The sequence below is a fragment of the Montipora capricornis genome, chromosome 7, assembly GCF_036669925.1.
Source record: "Montipora capricornis isolate CH-2021 chromosome 7, ASM3666992v2, whole genome shotgun sequence".
NCBI classification, from domain to species: Eukaryota; Metazoa; Cnidaria; class Anthozoa; order Scleractinia; family Acroporidae; genus Montipora; species Montipora capricornis.
The window spans coordinates 28,468,955-28,488,954 of NC_090889.1; the positions used below are offsets into that span (position 1 = coordinate 28,468,955).

A 20,000-nucleotide genomic window follows, 5' to 3' on the forward strand; every position below is an offset into this window, starting at 1 on the left:
TGTTCCTAAACAATACATTAGGGTTTTACGACCTCTTTAGTTACCTAACAAAGCGAGGAATTGACAATTTAACCTGGTAATAAAAACGAAGTCACTATTGAACTCGTGTGCCACTCCCTTCTATGTGTATATAGGTATGTTTTTTAGAAGCTACTTCATCATTAGGCGATAAGACCATGAAACAGGGCAACGGGCCGCACACTCCCACCCAATTATTCTGGTAGTACCCCATATGTCTTTCTTTCTGTCTGTATGTACTCTTGTGTGTATTTTTCCTAGTTTGTTTCTACTGAACTCTTAAGTTCGCATTACTATGTGTGCCTAGGTACTGTTGTGTGCCTCAATCTTCGAGTTTGTACATACTGTTGTTTGCCTTTGCTGCAGTGTTTGGATGTACTCTTGTGTGCCTCAGTCTTAGTGTTTGTACATACTGTTCTTTTCCTTTGCCGCAGTATTTGAATGTACTTGTGTGCCTATGCCTTAGTGTTTGTACATACTGTTGTTTGCCTTTGCCGCAGTGTTTGAATGTACTCTTGTGTGCCTATGCCTTAGTGTTTTGTACATACCCTTGTGTGCCTCAGTCTTAGTGTTTGTGCATACTGTTCTTTGCCTTTGCCGCAGTGCTTTTATGTAGTCTTGTGTGCCTCATTCTTAGTGTTTTGTACATACCCTTGTGCGCCTATAACATAGTGTTTGTACGCACTCTTGTGTGCCTCAGTCTTAGTGTTTGTACATACTGTTGTTTGCCTTTGCCGCAGTATTTGGATGTACTCGTGTGCCTATGCCTTAGTGTTTGTACGCACTCATGTGTGCCTCAGTCTTTGGATGTACTCTAGTGTGCCTCAGTCTTAGTGTTTGTACATGCTGTTCTTTGCCTTTGCCGCAGTGCTTGTATGTACTCTTGTGTGCCTCAGTCTTAGAGTTGGTACATTACTGTTGTCTGCCTATACCAAAGTGTTATGATTGTACTCTTGTGTGCCTCAGTCTTATTGATTGTACATACTGTTGTTTGCCTTTGCCGCAGTATTTGAATGTACTCTTGTGTGCCTCAGTCTTAGTGTTTGTACATGCTGTTCTTTGCCTTTGCCGCAGTGCTTGTATGTACTCTTGTGTGCCTCAGTCTTAGAGTTGGTACATTACTGTTGTCTGCCTATACCTCAGTGTTATGATTGTACTCTTGTGTGCCTCAGTCTTAGTGTTTTGTACATACCCTTGTGTGCCTCAATCTTCGAGTTTGTACATACTGTTGTTTGCCTTTGCCGCAGTGTTTGGATGTACTCTTGTGTGCCTATGGCTTAGTGTTTGTACATACTGTTCTTTGCCTTAGTGTTGGTATGTAACTGTTGTGTGCCCATACCTCAGTGTTTGTGATTGTACTCTTGTGTGCCTCAGTCTTAGTGTTTGTACATACTGTTGTTTGCCTTTGCTGCAGTATTTGAATGTACTCTTGTGTGCCTCAGTCTTAGTGTTTGTGCATACTTTTGTTTGCCTTTGCCGCAGTGTTTGAATGTACTCTTGTGTGCCTATGCCTTAGTGTTTTGTACATACTCTTCTTTGCCTATGCCTTAGTGTTGGTACGTTACTGTTGTGTGCCTCAGTCTTAGTGTTTGTAGATATTGTTCTTTGCCTTTGCCACAGTGTTTGGATGTACTCTTGTGTGCCTATGCCTTAGTGTTTTGTACATACACTTGTGTGCCTCAGTCTTAGTGTTTGTACATACTGTTGTTTGCCTATACCTCAGTGTTTGGATGTACTCTAGTGTGCCTCAGTCGTAGTGTTTGTACATACTGTTCTTTGCCTTTGCCGCAGTGCTTGTATGTACTCGTGTGTGCCTCAGTCTTAGTGTTTGTACATACTGTTGTTTGCCTTTGCTGCAGTGTTTGGATGTACTCTTGTGTGCCTCAGTCTTAGTGTTTGTACATACTGTTGTTTGCCTTCGCCGCAGTATTTGAATGTACTCTTGTGTGCCTATGCCTTAGTGTTGTGTACATACACTTGTGTGCCTCAGTCTTAGTGTTTGTACATACTGTTGTTTGCCTTTGCCGCAGTATTTGAATGTACTCTTGTGTGCCTATGCCTAAGTGATGTGTACATACACTTGTGTGCCTCAGTCTTAGTGTTTGTACAGACTGTTGTTTGCCTTTGCCGCAGTGTTTGAATGTACTCTTGTGTGCCTATGCCTTAGTGTTTTGTACATACCCTTGTGTGCCTCAGTCTTAGTGTTTGTACATGCTGTTCTTTGCCTACACCTCAGTGTTATGATTGTAATCTTGTGTGCCTATAACAGTGCTTGTATGTACTCTTGTGTGCCTCAGTCTTAGAGTTGGTACATTACTGTTGTCTGCCTATACCTCAGTGTTATGATTGTACTCTTGTGTGCCTCAGTCTTAGTGTTTGTACATACCCTTGTGTGCCTATAACAGTGTTTGGATGTACTCTTGTGTGCCTCAGTCTTAGTGTTTTGTACATACCCTTGTGTGCCTATAACAGTGTTTGTACATACTGTTGTTTGCATTTGCCTCAGTATTTGGATGTACTCGTGTGCCTATGCCTCAGTGTTTGTACGCACTCGTGTGTGCCTCAGTCTTAGTGTTTGTACATACTGTTGTTTGCCTTTGCTGCAGTGTTTGGATGTACTCTTGTGTGCCTATAACACAGTTTTGTACGCACTCGTTTGCCTATACCTCCGTGTTATGATTGTAGTCTTGTGTGCCTCATTCTTAGTGGTTGTACATACTGTTCTTTGCCTTAGTGTTGGTACGTTACTGTTGTGTGCCTCAGTCTTAGTGTTTGTACATACCCTTGTGTGCCTATAACATAGTGTTTGTAGATATTGTTCTTTGCCTTTGCCGCAGTGTTTGGATGTACTCTTGTGTGCCTCAGTCTTAGAGTTGGTACATTACTGTTGTTTGCCTATACCTCAGTGTTATGATTGTACTCTTGTGTGCCTATAACAGTGTTTGTACGCACTCTTGTGTGCCTCAGTCTTAGTGTTTAAATGTACTCTAGTGTTCCTCAGTCTTTGTACATACTGTTCTTTGCCTTTGCCGCAGTGCTTGTATGTACTCTTGTGTGCCTCAGTCTTAGTGTTTGTACACACTCTTGTTTGCTATACCTCAGTGTTATGATTGTACTCTTGTGTGCCTCAGTCTTGTTGTTTGGATGTACTCTAGTATGCCTATGCCTTAGTGTTTGTACATGCACTTGTGTGCCTCAGTCTTAGTGTTTGTACATACTGTTGTTTGCCTTTGCCGCAGTGTTTGGATGTACTCTTGTGTGCCTATGCCTTAGTGTTTTGTACATACCCTTGTGTGCCTATGACATAGTGTTTGTAGATATTGTTCTTTGCCTTTGCCGCAGTGTTTGGATGTACTCTTGTGTGCCTATGCCTTAGTGTTTTGTACATACCCTTGTGTGCCTATAACAGTGTTTGTACGGACTCTTGTAAGCCTCAGTCTTAGTGTTTGTACATACTGTTGTTTGCCTTCGCCGCAGTATTTGAATGTACTCTTGTGTGCCTCAGTCTTAGTGGTTGTACATACTGTTCTTTGCCTTAGTGTTTGTACGTTACTGTTGTGTGCCTATACCTCAGTGTTGTGATTGTACTCTTGTGTGCCTCAGTCTTAGTGTTTGTACATACCCTTGTCTGCCTATAACACAGTGTTTGAACACACTCTTGTGTGCCTATGCCTTAGTGTTGTGTACATACACTTGTGTGCCTATAACATAGTGTTTGTACGCACTCTTGTGTGCCTCAGTCTTAGTGTTTGTACAGACTGTTGTTTGCCTTTGCCGCAGTGTTTGAATGTACTCTTGTGTGCCTATGCCTTAGTGTTTCGATGTACTCTAGTGTGCCTCAGTCTTAGTGTTTGTGCATACTGTTCTTTGCCTTTGCCGCAGTGCTTTTATGTAGTCTTGTGTGCCTCATTCTTAGTGGTTGTACATACTGTTCTTTGCCTTAGTGTTGGTACGTTACTGTTGTGTGCCTATACCTCAGTGTTGTGATTGTACTCTTGTGTGCCGCAGTATTTGAATGTACTCTTGTGTGCCTCAGTCTTAGTGTTTGTAGATACTGTTCTTTGCCTTTGCCACAGTGTTTGGATGTACTCTTGTGTGCCTATGCCTTAGTGTTTTGTACATTCTGTTGTTTGCCTTTGCCACAGTGTTTGAACGCACTCTTGTGTGCCTATGCCTTAGTGTTGTGTACATACACTTGTGTGCCTCAGTCTTAGTGTTTGTACATACTGTTGTTTGCCTTTGCTGCAGTATTTGAATGTACTCTTGTGTGCCTCAGTCTTAGTGTTTGTACAGACTGTTGTTTGCCTTTGCCGCAGTGTTTGAATGTACTCTTGTGTGCCTCAGTCTTAGTGGTTGTACATACTGTTCTTTGCCTTTGCCACGGTATTTGAATGTACTCTTGTGTGCCTCAGTCTTAGTGGTTGTACATACTGTTCTTTGCCTTAGTGTTGGTATGTTACTGTTGTGTGCCTATACCTCAGTGTTGTGATTGTACTCTTGTGTGCCTCAGTCTGTTTTGAATGTACTCTTGTGTGCCTATGCCTTAGTGTTCTGTACATACCCTTGTGTGCCTCAGTCTTAGTGTTTGTGCATACTGTTCTTTGCCTTTGCCACAGTGCTTTTATGTAGTCTTGTTTGCCTTAGTGTTGGTACGTTACTGTTGTGTGCCTATACCTCAGTGTTATGATTGTACTCTTGTACAATCTTGTACTCTTGCTTACTTGTATGCCTTGAACGTTGTTTGACTGTGTCTAAATGTCAGTCTGTATGTAGTTTCTCTTGGATGCAGATGTCATGGTGATTGTATGGACCGAATGCATTAATGGCGGCCAAAAAAATATTTTGTTTATGTGCTAATTAGCCTCACCAGCTTCATTTGCATGGACAAAATATAACAGAAATGTTGCTTGAGAGTCTCATTAGCACATAAACAAAAGAATACATTTTTGGCCACCATTTATGCATTCGATCAATATTTTCTTTTGTGTCTGTGGCAATGTTTCGATGTTGTGCTAGAGTTTCTTTTAATTGTATTGTTGTGTACCACCTCGGCATCTGTGTCAATGTATGTATGCATTTCTATATCTGATTTGCTACAAACTGTCAATTCCCCCATAAACATAAATTACACATTACCACACGCTCTAGTTAATGATGTCAACAATGAGCGATCACATGAAGAGTTCTCTACTTTTGGAAAAGGCACAAACCACAGTTAAGTTGTACAAAAATTGGGAGCCAAACGCGGATTTTCGACAAAAAGTTCTAACGCAACAATTCCGAGTAAAAATTATGCACAATGATCGCTCAGAGTTGTAATGGTGGCTTAAACTATATCATTCATGCTATTGGAGTTTCTTCAATAAAAAGCGAATGCCTGTAAGAACAACCATTGATCTCCTCGATTATTTCCGTCTCTGCTCAGGTGTTTATTCATGCTGCTTCCGGTTTTCGAGTTTCTGTCCTCCCGAAACTCTTCCGGCATTATCCACTGAGATTATCTATGTTCTGTTGAGAATTTGTGAAAAGCAGTCTATTCTTACAAACTTTACCAAGCCACCATTTTAAATCGTTGTAACTAACACTAAAATTCTTAGCTTTGCCGACTTCTCTCCTGATTCACCCATTGGGATCCGAGGTCTTTCGTCAGTGTTTCGTTGACCCTGTCAACTTTGATATGCTAAAGTAAAACAGAAGTACAATCGATTACTGAGATCAAGTGCACAAATTTAACACAAGATGAAAGAAACATTTTCAATCGCAATGACGCTCATAGTTGAATAACATTTACCTTTATAAAAACAACATAACAAAGGTTCGTTGTCTCCGGTCGGCCCAAGTCTTACAGTTTCCTGTAAACACAAGTAAAAATATGAGCGGTTTGACAACGTTCGGTTTAACAAAGGCGCTTTTTCTGACGTTTAACACTACAGAATTTCCTTCAATTAATTTGCCACCAATTAAAAATAATTGTACAGTTTTTTTTTTGAAATTGAGAAAAATTTAAAATTTTGCCTGAAGAGTTAAAACAAAAATATAGCAAGAAAAACAACTTCATCCATAATTTTTGTGCGCATTTGTACATAAAGTTTTATCTGCAAACGAGTTTCCCTCAAGATCAGTGATAATCACACTGGAGTTTAATTTTATGCAAAAAGCGCAAAGCTGCAAGCACGTGTGAAGGTTTGTAAAGCTTTTTTTCCTTGCAGTGCAATTAAAAAAGTAGCAAAGAAAAACGTTTTTAGTTAAGCGAAATCTTACCTTACCAATTCCACAGCGAAGCTCAAGAGTCCTTCTTCCCTCCAAGCCAAAGATTCGTCGGCGAATCTCGGACACGTCTTCACCCAGCAAGAAGAAAGAAATTGTGGCAAAATTCCAGAAATTTTGATGAATAATTAATTAAAAGGTTGTGGCCAATAGCCGCTAACTGCGTCATAGATTGACGATGTTTCGCACGCATATACCGTGCATTTTATTTTAGTTATGTAAAAGTAAAGTAACCACATTTAACGTCGATAACTTGTAATAGCTGGGGCACCCAACGTCAATTTTCGGAACATTCGTTGTAAAATTTCTTCCTTGCCTGCCTGTCCTAGGATTTTCGAACATCCAAAAAATGGTATAATTGCACCCTAAAAAGGTCACCTCGAATTTTCTGGAGCCTTTTTTCTGGCTGGAATTTTCGAAAAGAAGTTTTGATCCCTATAAATTTCAGATCACTAGACTTTCAGCTAGGAAATGCGAACAGATGAAAAATTTCTTGGGGATAAAAATATGCCTATATCTTCCGTTTAAATAATAAAATACGTTTAAGTGGTTTTGAACTATATTCTCGTTGGGTCCTCCTGTAACAGTAATTCAACTGACAAACCTGATGGTTGACGGTACGCTCATTTTACTCCCCCCTCTCCATCAGTGCTCCGTTTTACGGGTATTTAAAGCTACTTAGCTACAATGAAGGTAAAGAAGTCGAAACAAGGATGCGATATCCGGGAATCGAACTCTGGACCTCTTGCACCAAGGCCGCGCACTTACCTGCAGAGTTTGCCAATTTATTAAATAACGTTGTACTTGTTTTAGCAAAAACCACAATCGCGTCGCCCAGTTCATTCTGGTTTTTGCTAAGATTTGCATCCAAGAGAAAGCAGAAAGGAGAAAAAAAACAACTTTTTACAAAAAGGCCAACTCAGAGTTTGCGCAAGAGGTTTTTAATATGAAATGCTTCTTTCCGCGCGCCACGCCGTCCTGGACTTTTATGGAGAAAAACTACGTGACGTTCTAAAGAACAGCTGAGTGGGGTCACCTGTACAAGGTTTCACAATCAGTTGTATTGCTCCTTTTGGGTTGACGTAGGAAGCATCAATTATCTCAGGGTATCCACTAGATTACAGTCCTTGCAACATTGCTTACAGAGCTAACGCTTGTGTCGTCACTTCTAACTGACAACCTCAAACGTGTTCACAAAGATATTTATCATCGAAGGTGAAGTACACCTCAAAGTCATGCGGAACGTACTGTAGAATATGTCCCACTATATATTCACCAATCGCAAAAACTATCTGAGAAGGATAATAAAAGCAATTGATGAATTCGTCCTTGGTTTGAAGCAATAGAAGCTCGAATTATTCCAATTTAGTTGCATCATTTTTTAATAAAATACTCAATCCTCCTTCAAATATACAACTTCGTATCAACAAAATATATACAGTTTTTTTTCTATTCCATGCTGGATGAGTTGGCTAGTCCAACATTTCCAAGTTAACCAGAGTTGCGTATGTGTTGCTAGTAAAGCGACAGGCTTAATTTGTAGTCTATTGGGTGCGTCAAAATCATTGTTTCCGTTCGTAAAACTTACGTCTTTTCGTAAAATAAAATTTTTCCCAGCCTGGTGACGGCCATTTTAAGTACAATTTTACATAATAAACTAGTAATTTGACACAATTTTCTGTCCTCTTTCGTTTGCCTATTTTCCCAAACACTGTCGACCAAGTAAGAAATTCAGTTGTAGAACTAATTAGAATCTCGAAATCTCTGTGCACTTCTTTTTAGGTTATGAGGTTATGAGCAAATTCCAACCAATGAAATGGAGCAGAGAGATACTTAGTCCTTTGATATCACTATACCTCCAAGTCCATCATTAAATTATCCGTGTCACGCAGGCAGACACGCGGTCACGCAATACCAACTTCAGCGACGCTAGTGATGGCGTAACTATTAAAGCATTTGGCAAGAACGAACAATTATAGGTCTTTGCCGTTAGTATCTGGACCAATTGCGATGGGAAGTTGTGTCCGGTGATGCATGCCCTTATCAGTTGAGTACTTAAGAACAGCTGTAGGAATTTTCATTGGTCTTGGAGATCGTTGTTGCTGAACGTATGAATAACTTGCAACATCCCTCTCTGCAGGGTGATCCGTTTTGCTTCGAGAAATGAGCCCTTTTAATTTGCCATTATTCACGGTACAGAACGAAGTCGCAATAGGAATCGACTGGGTTGCGCAAATACAATCCATTGCCGAAGTACCTTCAGTTTTCTTTGCCGCATTCTTCCCATCCGCCTGCTTTGCTTCTGGCCTCTCTAGAGCTTCCCCTGAAGAACTAGTAATGACATTTATGGTTTCTTTCGGCCGAGAAAGAGAGGCTACTTGAGCTGTATGAAATTCAAGACTCATTCCCTTAGGATGTGGACAAAAAACGGATTTTCCACCGCTGCTGTCGCCAGGGCCGTGCTCCCTCTGTTTTGAAACAAATGCCACCCTTGGGGATGTGGCGTCGCTCTGTCTTTTCGAGTTTGCAGGTGGTTTGCGGATCCCCTGACCTTCCACAGCTAAGTTCATGCCGATGTAAGGCGGCGCTGCTACTTGCGGCTAAAAAGGCGAGAAATGATGGAACCAGAATTTCTTAGAGCGGTCTTCAATTGAGGGTCAGTCATGACATACAATCAAAATCCTGCATGTCTCAGAGCAATCACAGCTGCAACCCAGTCTCCACCCAAATAATGTATACTGTCTACAATGGTAACTGAAGCCTGTTAATGTAGAGTGTCTAGATTTTCATTTTATCATGATCGCGGGCAGCCTCGTTCCCCGGCCTTTCGGCGCTTAATCGCAATAAGCGAAGGGTCCAATTGTTAATTAGGTGGAAGATTGGGTGGCAGATGCATAGGCTTTTTTGAAATCGAGGTTTGTGTTCTTTTCCTTAGTCAATAATCATGTTATCTTTTTTGTTGTTATGATTTAAGAACATACAGCGTTTCATGTATTTGAACTACGGGATAGAGTATAATGGAAAGATGATCGCAGTTCCTTGAGCAACTTTTAAGGACGGTGCCTATTAATTCAAAGGTATTTTGCGCGGTTTTTTAATATGCGGGAAAAGCAGATCTTAACAATTGATATTGAGATCTAAAAAGAAAATTGTGAATAACTACGCATTTTTCAAAGATAATTAATCAAGAATATTTGTAAAAAGCTTTAAAATACAAAGCGATGCCCGGTATGGCGTTCCTGTCCAATGCTTCATTATCTCTGAAAAATGCATGGTTACTCCCAATTTTCTTTTTGGATACCAAGAGCTCTTGCTAAGTTCTGCTCTCTCCGCATAAATTTAAACCGCGCAAAAATCCCTTTATTAGTAAGTACCACTCATTGTAAACCCGAGTATCTCGATATGCGCAGAGCGTATGCGCGGTAACAATAGTAGGCACTGTCCTTAAGCAGTTGCAAAGGACTGAGCCCGAAAAAACCCAGGCTTGAACGGGTTTCGAACCTATGACCGTACGATTGCGCGGCAGCCAACTGGGCATGTTGAAACTGGTCAATTGTGAGTTCATTTCGAACGGGATAAACGTAAACTGCCTTGATATAATTTACCTGCTTGAAGGCAAGTTCGTATCTCCCTGTTTCGCAGTTCTTGTCATCTCGCCTGTCAAGGACCACTGAAAAGACAGAGAATTAAGCAGACAATATCTTTATTTCAAAAGAAATAACAGTCAGTTAGCGTTGACTAGCACCTTTTTGGTATTTAGCCGTTGGGAAAAATGACTTACAATACAATACAAGACAATACATACTTAATTGACCGCTCCCCATTGGGGCTTTTCAGGGCCAATGACACACAACAAAGCGACGGAACAGAGCAACAACAACAACCAGGGAAACCAAGCTTACATGAAATATCATCTCGAGCATGGCTTAACTGTAAATACCTTGCCACTCCAAAACGCATCAAAAAATTGTGGCTACATGTACGCGGCTATTCTAGATCTGTTACGCGCAAACGCGCAAACGCGCAAACTAAGTAGCCAATTTCAAACTATGACAAAAAAAACTACAGGTTATATCTCGCTCTTAAAGCGTCAAAAAGGTGAGGCATCCCATAGCGATGATCGTCGCCACCGTTTACGAATTTGCACGTTAACAGTGAACTAGCTCAGTTACTCAGCACTTTATTATCCTACAGTGTACTTCTTTCGTGGACAGACAGGCCTGGAGTATCAGCGTATTTAATTTTTGACACAGTAACTGTTAATCAGATAGTGACCCGGGTCTTACCTTTCATGGTGTCTTCAAGTACCTGGGCGCACAGTTTTTTTGTCACAGCCGTGCTTGGCCCCATGGTGGGACTGCAGTTTATTTCCAACTACAAAAAAAAACAGCTGCCATTAGAGTGGTTGTCAATTTCATTACCGAGGACATTTCCAAATGCTTGAGTTTTGTTCGATGAGGACACGAAATAAGCAAAACTGCGAAAAGTAAGGTCTTAATTTTTGTGAAATTTAGACTGTAAATATATATGTTAAGAATAGAAAGAGATGAAAGGAAACCGCGAAGGGAATTAGCATCCTAGCCTGCGCAGCTGGCAGTTTTAATGCTGCGGAGCGCGAGAGATTTCGAGTGGCACGAGAAGGCTGGGAGGTGGGTTGGGGGGGGGGGGGGGGGAAGCTGAGGGGGTCTGAAGAACCCCAGACTTCTCGCGGCTCGCGTCCGCAACAACAGAACCGCAAGCCACGCAGGTTATTAGCATCCTAAGAAACCAGACATTCTCAGAAAACATGAGGGTCACAGAGGGTGAAAGAACTCCCTAGTGAAGTGAATGGGTCGCACTTGTTACGTTAATTTCAGTCAAGTTAGCTGAGACGTGATGAAAACGGAAGTATCGCTAGAAAACGTCCACATCATGTTGACATCCTCCTGAAAGCGTCATTTGGCAATGCCATATTTTCCGCTCAGACGTTAATGGCAAATTAAATCCGTGAGAACGACATCAGAAATCACAAAACCCTTTTATTTTTTCTTGCTCGCGAGGAACCAAAGGAATATCCACTAAGGCAGCAACATGGAGGTGCGCCTTGCAATGATTACTTTACTTACCAGCCATGGTTTGTAGTCCTCACTAATGATAAAATCCGCACCATAAAGCTCAAACGAATTCTAAAATAAAAGATAACACCACAACTGAACGTGAAGCACTACGAAAGTTAGTTGACATGCGATGTAAAAAAGGAAAAACGTTTTTCTCACTAATGTGGTGGGAGACGGTAGATTTCGCTCTGTGCTTTGGCACAGAGCCCCCTCCCCCTCCTTCCAACTCAAAATGTTTTAATGTTTGCTTTTCATAAAGCATTACCTTGCGGTATTCCACGATCTCTTGACACGATTGAACAGCATAAATAACAGCCTTTTTCATCCCAGGATAAATCACATCTTCCCACATATCTCCGACACCTCTCTTCCTAAAAGAACAGGTAAGGTCTAAGTAAGACTGACTTATTTTGAGGGGAGGGGACGGGCACGTCCAAAAAAAGGATCAAGTTGGTTTCAGTGATACCAGACACTCGATCTTCGATAACTGGAACGGCAGAAAAAGACCTTTTCGGCTCAGACTCGTAATATAAGAAGGAGATAAGGGAGAGCGAGTCGAAAACTGAGTCGGTAGTGGCCTTCTGTTTAACCCCGATTCGATGAATAGAATCTGCAAAAAAGCTTTAAGCAACAGAACCTGTGTTCTTACCGCATCGTCAAAGATTTCAAACTTAAGAGATCTCAAATTTAACGTTGGACCTCGAGTTTGCCGTACTCACTTGAGGTAGACTTTCAAGTCGTCGCTACTCCACATGTTGTCGCCAGGGATGCGCTTATCACGGATACCACTGTTTTCAAAGTGTTTCTGGATTGAATTGTTTGCCAAATGGATACTTCTGCAAATTACAGAATACGGGTGGAATATCAGGTATTTATGCTAGTGATAGACTTTTCACCACAGCGGTTTACAATTAAGTGACGTTATACCAATGAAAATGGCTTTGCTTTGAAACAAAAGCAATCGCCAAATTATTTTCGAAAACCGCTCTATCAGAATGACGATTTATCATTGGCCGTTTTTATACTAGAGACGCATAATCCGTCCAGACGAATCATGCGTCTCTTATGTTATCCGTCTGGTGTAAAGACGGGACGAACTATATGAGACGCATAATTCGTCTTGGACGAACTTGGGCAAACATTTTTTCTGCGTCTGTTAAATTCGTCTAGTATAAAGACGGGCACTAGACCATAGTTAGTAGAGGGGAACTAGACGCATAATGCGTCTGGACGAACTTTCCAGTTTAGTGCGTCTTCGAAGACGCACTAAAATAGATTCTTCGTCCAGACGCATAATGCGTCTTGCGGCCGTCTTTATACTAGACGAATCGATCGCAAAGCAACCTAATGAGTCGCTATAGATCGAAGACTATTTCTCTCTTGACAGGAATCTTTTATGTGCTCTGATCAAACTCCCTCATTACAAGTCCGGTCAAATAAGAATTCTTACTATTTCTTGAAAAACAGACAAACAAAAGAATGATGTTTTAACTACTTGTAACTTTTGTATCTACTCGTCGACAAAACACGCAAAAAGTCAGTTACATTACAAAGAGCAAACTTACATGTGGAAGTCTTCCAACGAAAAGTTTTGGCTGCAAAACCTAATGTAACAGTCCTGGAGAGAAGAGTAAAGAAATGAAGAATTAGGATAAAATGAACGAAGCAGCTGTTCAAGTTTATAACCAAATAATCATCGACAAATACGATGGTGAAACTGGTTGCGGTGATGAAGATGACAATGATGATGATGATGATGACGATGACGATGACGATGACGATGACGATGACGATGACGATGACGATGACGATGATGATGATGATGATGATGATGATGATGATGATGATGATGACGATGACGATGATGATGATGATGATGTTGATGTTGATGATGACGACGATGATCTTAATGATGATGATGTTGATGATAATGGCGATGACATGGCGATGGCAATGCCAAACATGACGATGATGAAGATGAATAAGGAAAATGTGAAAGTAAATTACCTTGTAAAACCACAAAGTTAGCGGATTCCAGTCGGTAACCAGGAACCACTGTCTGATGTCGAATTTCACACCGTATATCAACAGTGGTTTTTCTATTTTGAAAATAACAAAACAGAAAATAAACACTTAAAAGAGATATTAATCTGGCACAAGTTATAAAATTACAAGTTACACGAAACAGTCAACAATTGCGACACAACTTGTACACACACAATTACATTGTACCTGTACTTGCAACAAACTCGCAGAGGTTTCAGGAAGTTTCAATGGCATTGCTCGCAACAAGAGCACAAGGCATGAACTGTTTAAGTTAAGGGGTTCCATGGTCTGGGAGCATTCTCCCTTTGAATGTTTGAAATGTAGAATATCGAAAATATTCTATTTCTAGTTGATTTTAACCAAAAAAATAATTGACGGATGCAATGTTAATTCGACCACATTCTCCAATGTATTACCTATGTACTTCTGCACCACCAGCTGCCCTTCTTTTCTGCCTATGGCATTGCTGCCAACAAGCTTTACAATGTCGTCCAAGCGATCCATACAAACGATCCCTGATAATTAGAAAATAATTATCAACAGAAGTTCCGAGCTAAAAAACAATTATAACTGACGTGGCCAAAAACAGGACTTTAGCAATATACTGACAGTATTTATGACAGGATTAAATAGTATCAATATAACCATTATACCTGCATTTATTAAAATGCATTGAATAATGCCATTAAGATCATAATGATGCGCCATATGGCAGCTCGATGTTTCAAAGGGGTTATAGGAGCAACCCTACCTCTGCCTCTGGATTTAGCACCAGGTTTGACTATCCATATATTTTTGACTCCATCAATGTCCAGTTGGGGCAAATATTCTCTAATCTATGGATCAACAAATTTGATGTTAGCTCCCTGTTATTTACACAACAACTATATACAGTGTACATGGTTGTGACCCTTTGTTAGTCATAGGTGAATCACCTGTAATTCAAGCCCCCATGGACAGCACCCTTTTATTATCATAATAATAACTAGACCCTTCGCCCTCAAGGGCCATGGGTCAATAGCCCATTTGGTTTCGCCTCATGGACTATTGACCCGTAGCCTGCAAGGTCTACATGTCTAATTGTAAATTAACAATTTTACATCTAAACTTTCAAGGAAAATTATTATTTTCCTTAAAAATTTAGAAGTTAGATTTTACGTTAACTGTTTCATTTAAAAAATTCAACCTTTTTTATTCTGCCACCTGGCAAATTAATTCCTACAATCATATGAAGCAACACTGAACTCTTTAATAATTCAGTTGTGGGTTGAATCAACAAGATGATAAATAATTATTGCCATCCTGCTAAACATCAAAAAGAAAAATAGCAATGGAAGTTGACCTTTTCTCATATTCAGAGTTGTGATTTGATGATGTAATCAAAGGCCTTACGTCTATTCATAGTTCATAAAGATGGAGTGGTTATGCAACTCTTCAAGGCTACAAAAGCGAGAACAGTGACATTGCGCTTCATGTTAACTTGACCGTGAACCATGCACAATTTTTTGTCCTCGATTCACAACTGAGTTTTCAATAAATTAATTGAAACTTTTGATTGGCTGTCTTTTAGAAAAAGGGTGTAGTTTGTGCATCGTCAGGGCCGAAACCGCAAACAAAAACATAAAACAAAGAAACCTGTTGAGTTTCATAACCATCTATATTATTATAGTCTGTTTGACTAGACAATGCCCCTAAAGATAAACAGTTACATTGAACAAAAGCTTTTAGGATGGTTGTTCTCCAATTCAATTCGGTGTTCATGACTTTCTGTACAACAAAATAGCGCCTTGAGCACAAAGAATCATTAATTGAACCTGTTTCAGTGTGTTCTGACACTCTTTGAGGAGAGGATAGGCAGAGGCAATCACAGCATCAGGACTACAGAAACATAAAAAGAAACAATTTTAACTGTTTTTCCCAAGGTAAAGGATCAATAATAGTGCCAAGTCACAGCAATGACGTAAACTGCAAACTCTTGCATACATAACAAAGCACATAAGAAGGCGTGGGGCTGCTCCATGCACAACAACCAATCACTCATGCTCCCAGAAGACCCATTATGGGTCATTCAACCCTCTGCCAAAGTTGGCCAAAAATTTAGACCAAACCGGAAGGAATCCACGCCGGGGTGGGGCGGACCAGGAAGCAGGGATGGCGTGGTGGTGAGAGCATTCGCCTCCCACTAATGTGGCCTGGGTTCGATTCCCAGATCCCGTATCATATGTGGGTTGAGTTTGTTGGTTCTCTATTTTGCTTTGAGAGGTTTTTCTCCAGGTACTCCGGTTTTCCCCTCTACTCAAACACCAATATGATTTGATATGTATTAATTTTATTGTATTTGTGTACGACCCCACAACCTATTCAGCTTTAAAGATTATCGTGCAAAGATTAAGGTCTATTATTATTATTATTATTATTATTATTATTATTATTATTATTATTATTATTATTATTATTATTATAATTAAGTCAAGAAATGATGTGTGATGGAAGGTGTATGAAATTCGTATATTGGAACAGCGGATGTGAACAGATTTTGTAAGCAGAATTCAGAAGATCATCACAGTTACTGGCAGAACTTTAATAAGCAGTTACGTACAACCCTGAAAAGATATCCAGGCTTGAATGCAACTAGAAACACAAGACTGTGAAATTGTGCTGAGCATGCACTTCTCTACCACAGTACTATCAAGTCATTGAGAACCAGATAAATTGTGAATTCTTACTCCATACATGTACCTTAAGATGAAAACCTATCATAAAAGATCGATACATGAAATTCATGTGTAAAATAATTTAGTTACATAATTGCAGTAACCTTTTGAAGAAAGTCAATCATAATGATCTGTTAGCCACAACCGACCAAGTGTAGGTATTCTAGCTTTCTTTTAATAGTCTAGAGTAAATAAAATATTAGCTTCCTTTCTATTTTTCTACAGTGGACAAAAAGAAAACATTCTGTTTAATCAGCTTCTCTTGTTACCCCCTCACCATCATCCCCCAGACAATAAAAAATACACATTATACAAGATGCAAATGACTGTTGATCTTACCACTTTGTTTTGTAATAATAGTCTAATAGAAGTTTCCATGAATCCTCTGTCATGGCAGGAGCCTGCAATTTTGTTGATGGCAATAATTACATTTGGCCGATTATTGTAATCATGAATAAAATGGGAAATATGGTTGAGAAGCAGACATCATCTAAGTTTTTTAGATCAACGAAGTTTGCTACATATTATATCTTCTCAGTAACAGGTAAATGGTTCAGTCTGTAGTACTACTGGTCAGAAGCTAGCAAGCACAACGACAATGGCGACGGCCATGAGAATGTCACAAATTTGCATAATAGTTGGCAAAAACAATTAGCTTTGTACGCACTGCATGTGCATCATTTTTTCACTTTTGTCCATTTCTTGGCCGTCGTGTGCAAAACAACAATGTGAAATAGCCAAATTTGAGGTTTTATGAAGAACATAGCACTTGAGGATAAATATTCCTTTTCTCCTCTAAATTAAGTGCCGTTCCGACCAGCATCATATTTGGGGAACTACCACCCTTGTGATATTAAAAAGGTTGAAATAGTCACAAAGTGATTAGAATAACACAAATTTATATTTTGAGATTACGTTGTCGTTGTCGTTGCTTAAGCTCCCTATAATCCAGGGAAAGAAGCAATGCTCTGATTTACTGCGATATCCTATTACAAAAATCGTAAGCTTATTAAGGAACATATTACTGCATTATCACAGTCAATTAATAACCATTTTGCACCTTCTGTGTGTAAACAAAGAAGAACATTACTAAAATTAACTACAAACCTTGTTTAAATCTTCATCAACATCTGTATGTTCCTTATTCTTGAGAAAGTCACGACAAGCTTCAAGAGCAATCATCAATGCCTTAACAGGAATCACATTGGAACTATTTTTACGGGAGGCAGCTCGACCAGTAGTAGACTTGGCACGCGAGACAGTATTTTGGGGTGTCTTTGCATTTCTATGTGTACTTGCTACAGTTTTAGGAGTGTCTGCACCTTGCCCTTCTGAAGACGGCAAATTATTGCAGGAGGGAGTCTTGTCCTCTTGGTTACTATTCCCATGTCGTTGAGTCACCCACTTAATTATGCTGATAGCGGCAGTCAGGCGATAATCATCTGGAAATTGGAGGATAAAGAAATACATTTCCTTAGTCTTCCCATTTTCTGTCATCTCTACCAGTAATCCTGCATTCCTAGTTTATAAGTAATTGAAATTATCATAAAAAAAAAAAAAAAAAGTTCACACATCTTCAAAGGGGTCTCACAGCCTCTTGGAAGTAGAGAAATGTCTCAACAGAGCCAGAGAAACTGTTTGATGGGCTGGATTATTCAAGCAGATGAATGAGAAAGTGGTTAAGTGTGAAATTTGCAGCAAGTGTTAAAACGTCCAAGTCAAAGAGCTTTTACTATCCCATCTGGTACCTGATAGACTGTGGCAAGTCTTAGTAGCAGACCTGTTTGTGTTGTCCCAAGAAAAAAATCGCTGTGTTGGTGGATTATTACTTATAATAAAATATTTTGAACTAACACAGTTGAAAGACAGTACAAGTGACACAGTTATTATTGTCCATGGCAGCACATGGCCAGGCATGCACTACCAGAAATTCTTTATTCAAATAATGGATCAGAGTTCAGCAGCTTGGAATTCAGACAGTTTGCTAAAGTTCATGAATCAATTCCACCATGTCACAACATCACTCTGGTTTCCCCAAAACAATGGTCTTGCAGGGTGCACAGTGCAAATAAACTGCCAAGAAACAGCTCAATAAAGCTCACAAGGATAAGATAGATCCCTATTTAGCAATTTTGGAGCGGCCAAACACACCTATTCCTGGAGTGGGTCTTTCACCAACACAGTTACTGGCGTAACTGATGGGGCGTTGCACAGAATGTATAAACTTTCCCATTAAGAGCATGTTGCTTACATCAATGACATACGATACAAGAGAAGTTCAGAGAGTGATCGAAGCAAGACGGCAAGTTCAAAAAGAGCATATTCACAGAAGTGGCAAGCCTCTTAAGACTTTGGAACCTGGAGATACTATCAGGATGCAACAATTATGGATCGAAACACCTGGGAACCAGCTGAAGTTGTGGGCAAATCCAAAGAGGAGGAACCAAGATCATCCACTGCGAGAGCTAGCAATGATGAGTATAGAGGCAAAACTGGAAAGATACTCTCAAGATGCAAGATGCCTCATCCATAGAGTTAGCAGACTCAACCAACACTGAGGGTTGTGGGGTTGACAGCCCAGGTGAGGACACAATTAAGACAGACACATCCCATTTAGATTTACCCTCATAGAGTCCTCCCATTGTAAGAAGAGTCAGTGGACAGGTCATTTGAGGTCCAGCAAGATATCAGCAGTGACTTTTGCGGGAGTTGTGAGGTCACTGGAGCACTGATTGTTAAAAAATTTATGTGGATATATACCTTGATTTAGTACTATACTCAGGAGCATTTTGATTATTTACGACACTCCATAACAGAAAGTAACAATTCATAACAAATGCAACAATAACCAATAATTGGTAATTAGAATCATAATAGTAATAAATTTATAATTGATATAATTAATTAATAATTGTGCTGAAGTTAGAATCCAGACTCCAAATAAAACAATAATGATCATATTACATAGTTACATTAACATAAAAAATTAATTGGCTGCTCCCCATAGGGGCTTTTCAGGGCCAAATATTATGAAACTTACAGAAGAGACTGGATCTGGCACACTGGAACCAGGTCTCAGCTCAGTATATATAATTAGGCTGATTTAGCAACAGAACGGGAACGTCAGTGGCGACGTCGCACGCAGCAAAACTACCAATGAAAATTTAGAATAGAGAAGAAAAGAGAAAATTCTGAATTCTCATTGGTGTTTTTTTAGCGCGCGCCGTCGCCACTGACGTTCCCGTTCTGTTGCTAAATCAGCCTATTGTTCATTTGTCATGTGTCAACAGATGCATCAGCCTTTATGCGCTCAGGCTGCCATATTGGCAAGATTGGATTTAATACTTTCTCACCTAACAGTGAAACTAAGAGATTTTTACTCTGTCTAACGCCAGACGATTTTACTTGTCAATGGGTCAAGCCCTTTCAGGCATGAAAGGGCTAATACCATTCCCCAGAATACTTCAAATGGATACTAAAGCACCCATACCTATAAAGTCCATCTTGTCATCATCAGAGCCAAGCAAATGTGATCGTGGGAAGAATGCAAAATGATCTGCCTCTTCATACCAATACAAGTTTCTGATGTTCCTTGTGAGACCAGCCTAAATAGCAATAAATAATATTTTGAACCCTTTTCTGCATGTTATAGTGATATATGACATATGATCCAATAATGTAATGTACCTAAAGGAACAAACAAGTAGGTAATGTTGAGGATATATTGCCTGAGTATATCACTTCGAGGATCATTATAAAATAATGCATTAATTGGAGAATGAAATGGTATTTAGCCCGTCTGCAAATGGACCTTTGCTAATTAAAGAGAGGGGGACAAAAAATTACGCAGAACATGTCT

At 39.9% G+C, this 20,000-nt stretch overlaps 1 protein-coding gene and 1 long non-coding RNA gene across 3 annotated transcripts in view; both read right to left on the bottom strand.

The window, feature by feature from the left end:
• Positions 1-4,347: 4,347 nt before the first annotated feature.
• On the bottom strand, positions 4,348-6,534 carry LOC138057830 (uncharacterized). 2 transcript variants are annotated; one of them, XR_011133728.1, is made up of 3 exons: positions 6,285-6,534; positions 5,810-5,870; positions 4,348-5,698 (listed from the first exon to the last, which is right to left on the bottom strand). It is a non-coding gene; the product is annotated as an uncharacterized lncRNA (long non-coding RNA). The 2 variants fall into 2 exon arrangements; XR_011133729.1 differs by having other exon boundaries at positions 6,280-6,534.
• A 1,115-nt stretch (positions 6,535-7,649) lies between these two features.
• LOC138056775 (tubulin monoglycylase TTLL3-like) overlaps positions 7,650-20,000 on the bottom strand; it is a 22,092-nt gene continuing 9,741 nt past the window's right edge. Inside the window, exons 8-21 of the mRNA XM_068902665.1 lie at positions 19,632-19,746; positions 17,249-17,583; positions 16,481-16,542; positions 15,242-15,305; positions 14,179-14,263; positions 13,844-13,942; positions 13,389-13,480; positions 12,947-12,999; positions 12,101-12,217; positions 11,647-11,752; positions 11,391-11,450; positions 10,572-10,659; positions 9,891-9,955; positions 7,650-8,885 (exon numbers count right to left, since the gene is read on the bottom strand). Of these exons, the coding sequence (XP_068758766.1) occupies positions 8,259-8,885; positions 9,891-9,955; positions 10,572-10,659; positions 11,391-11,450; positions 11,647-11,752; positions 12,101-12,217; positions 12,947-12,999; positions 13,389-13,480; positions 13,844-13,942; positions 14,179-14,263; positions 15,242-15,305; positions 16,481-16,542; positions 17,249-17,583; positions 19,632-19,746 (1,968 nt within the window). The 3' untranslated portion in view covers positions 7,650-8,258. The remainder of the gene's footprint in view (positions 8,886-9,890; positions 9,956-10,571; positions 10,660-11,390; positions 11,451-11,646; positions 11,753-12,100; positions 12,218-12,946; positions 13,000-13,388; positions 13,481-13,843; positions 13,943-14,178; positions 14,264-15,241; positions 15,306-16,480; positions 16,543-17,248; positions 17,584-19,631; positions 19,747-20,000) is intronic.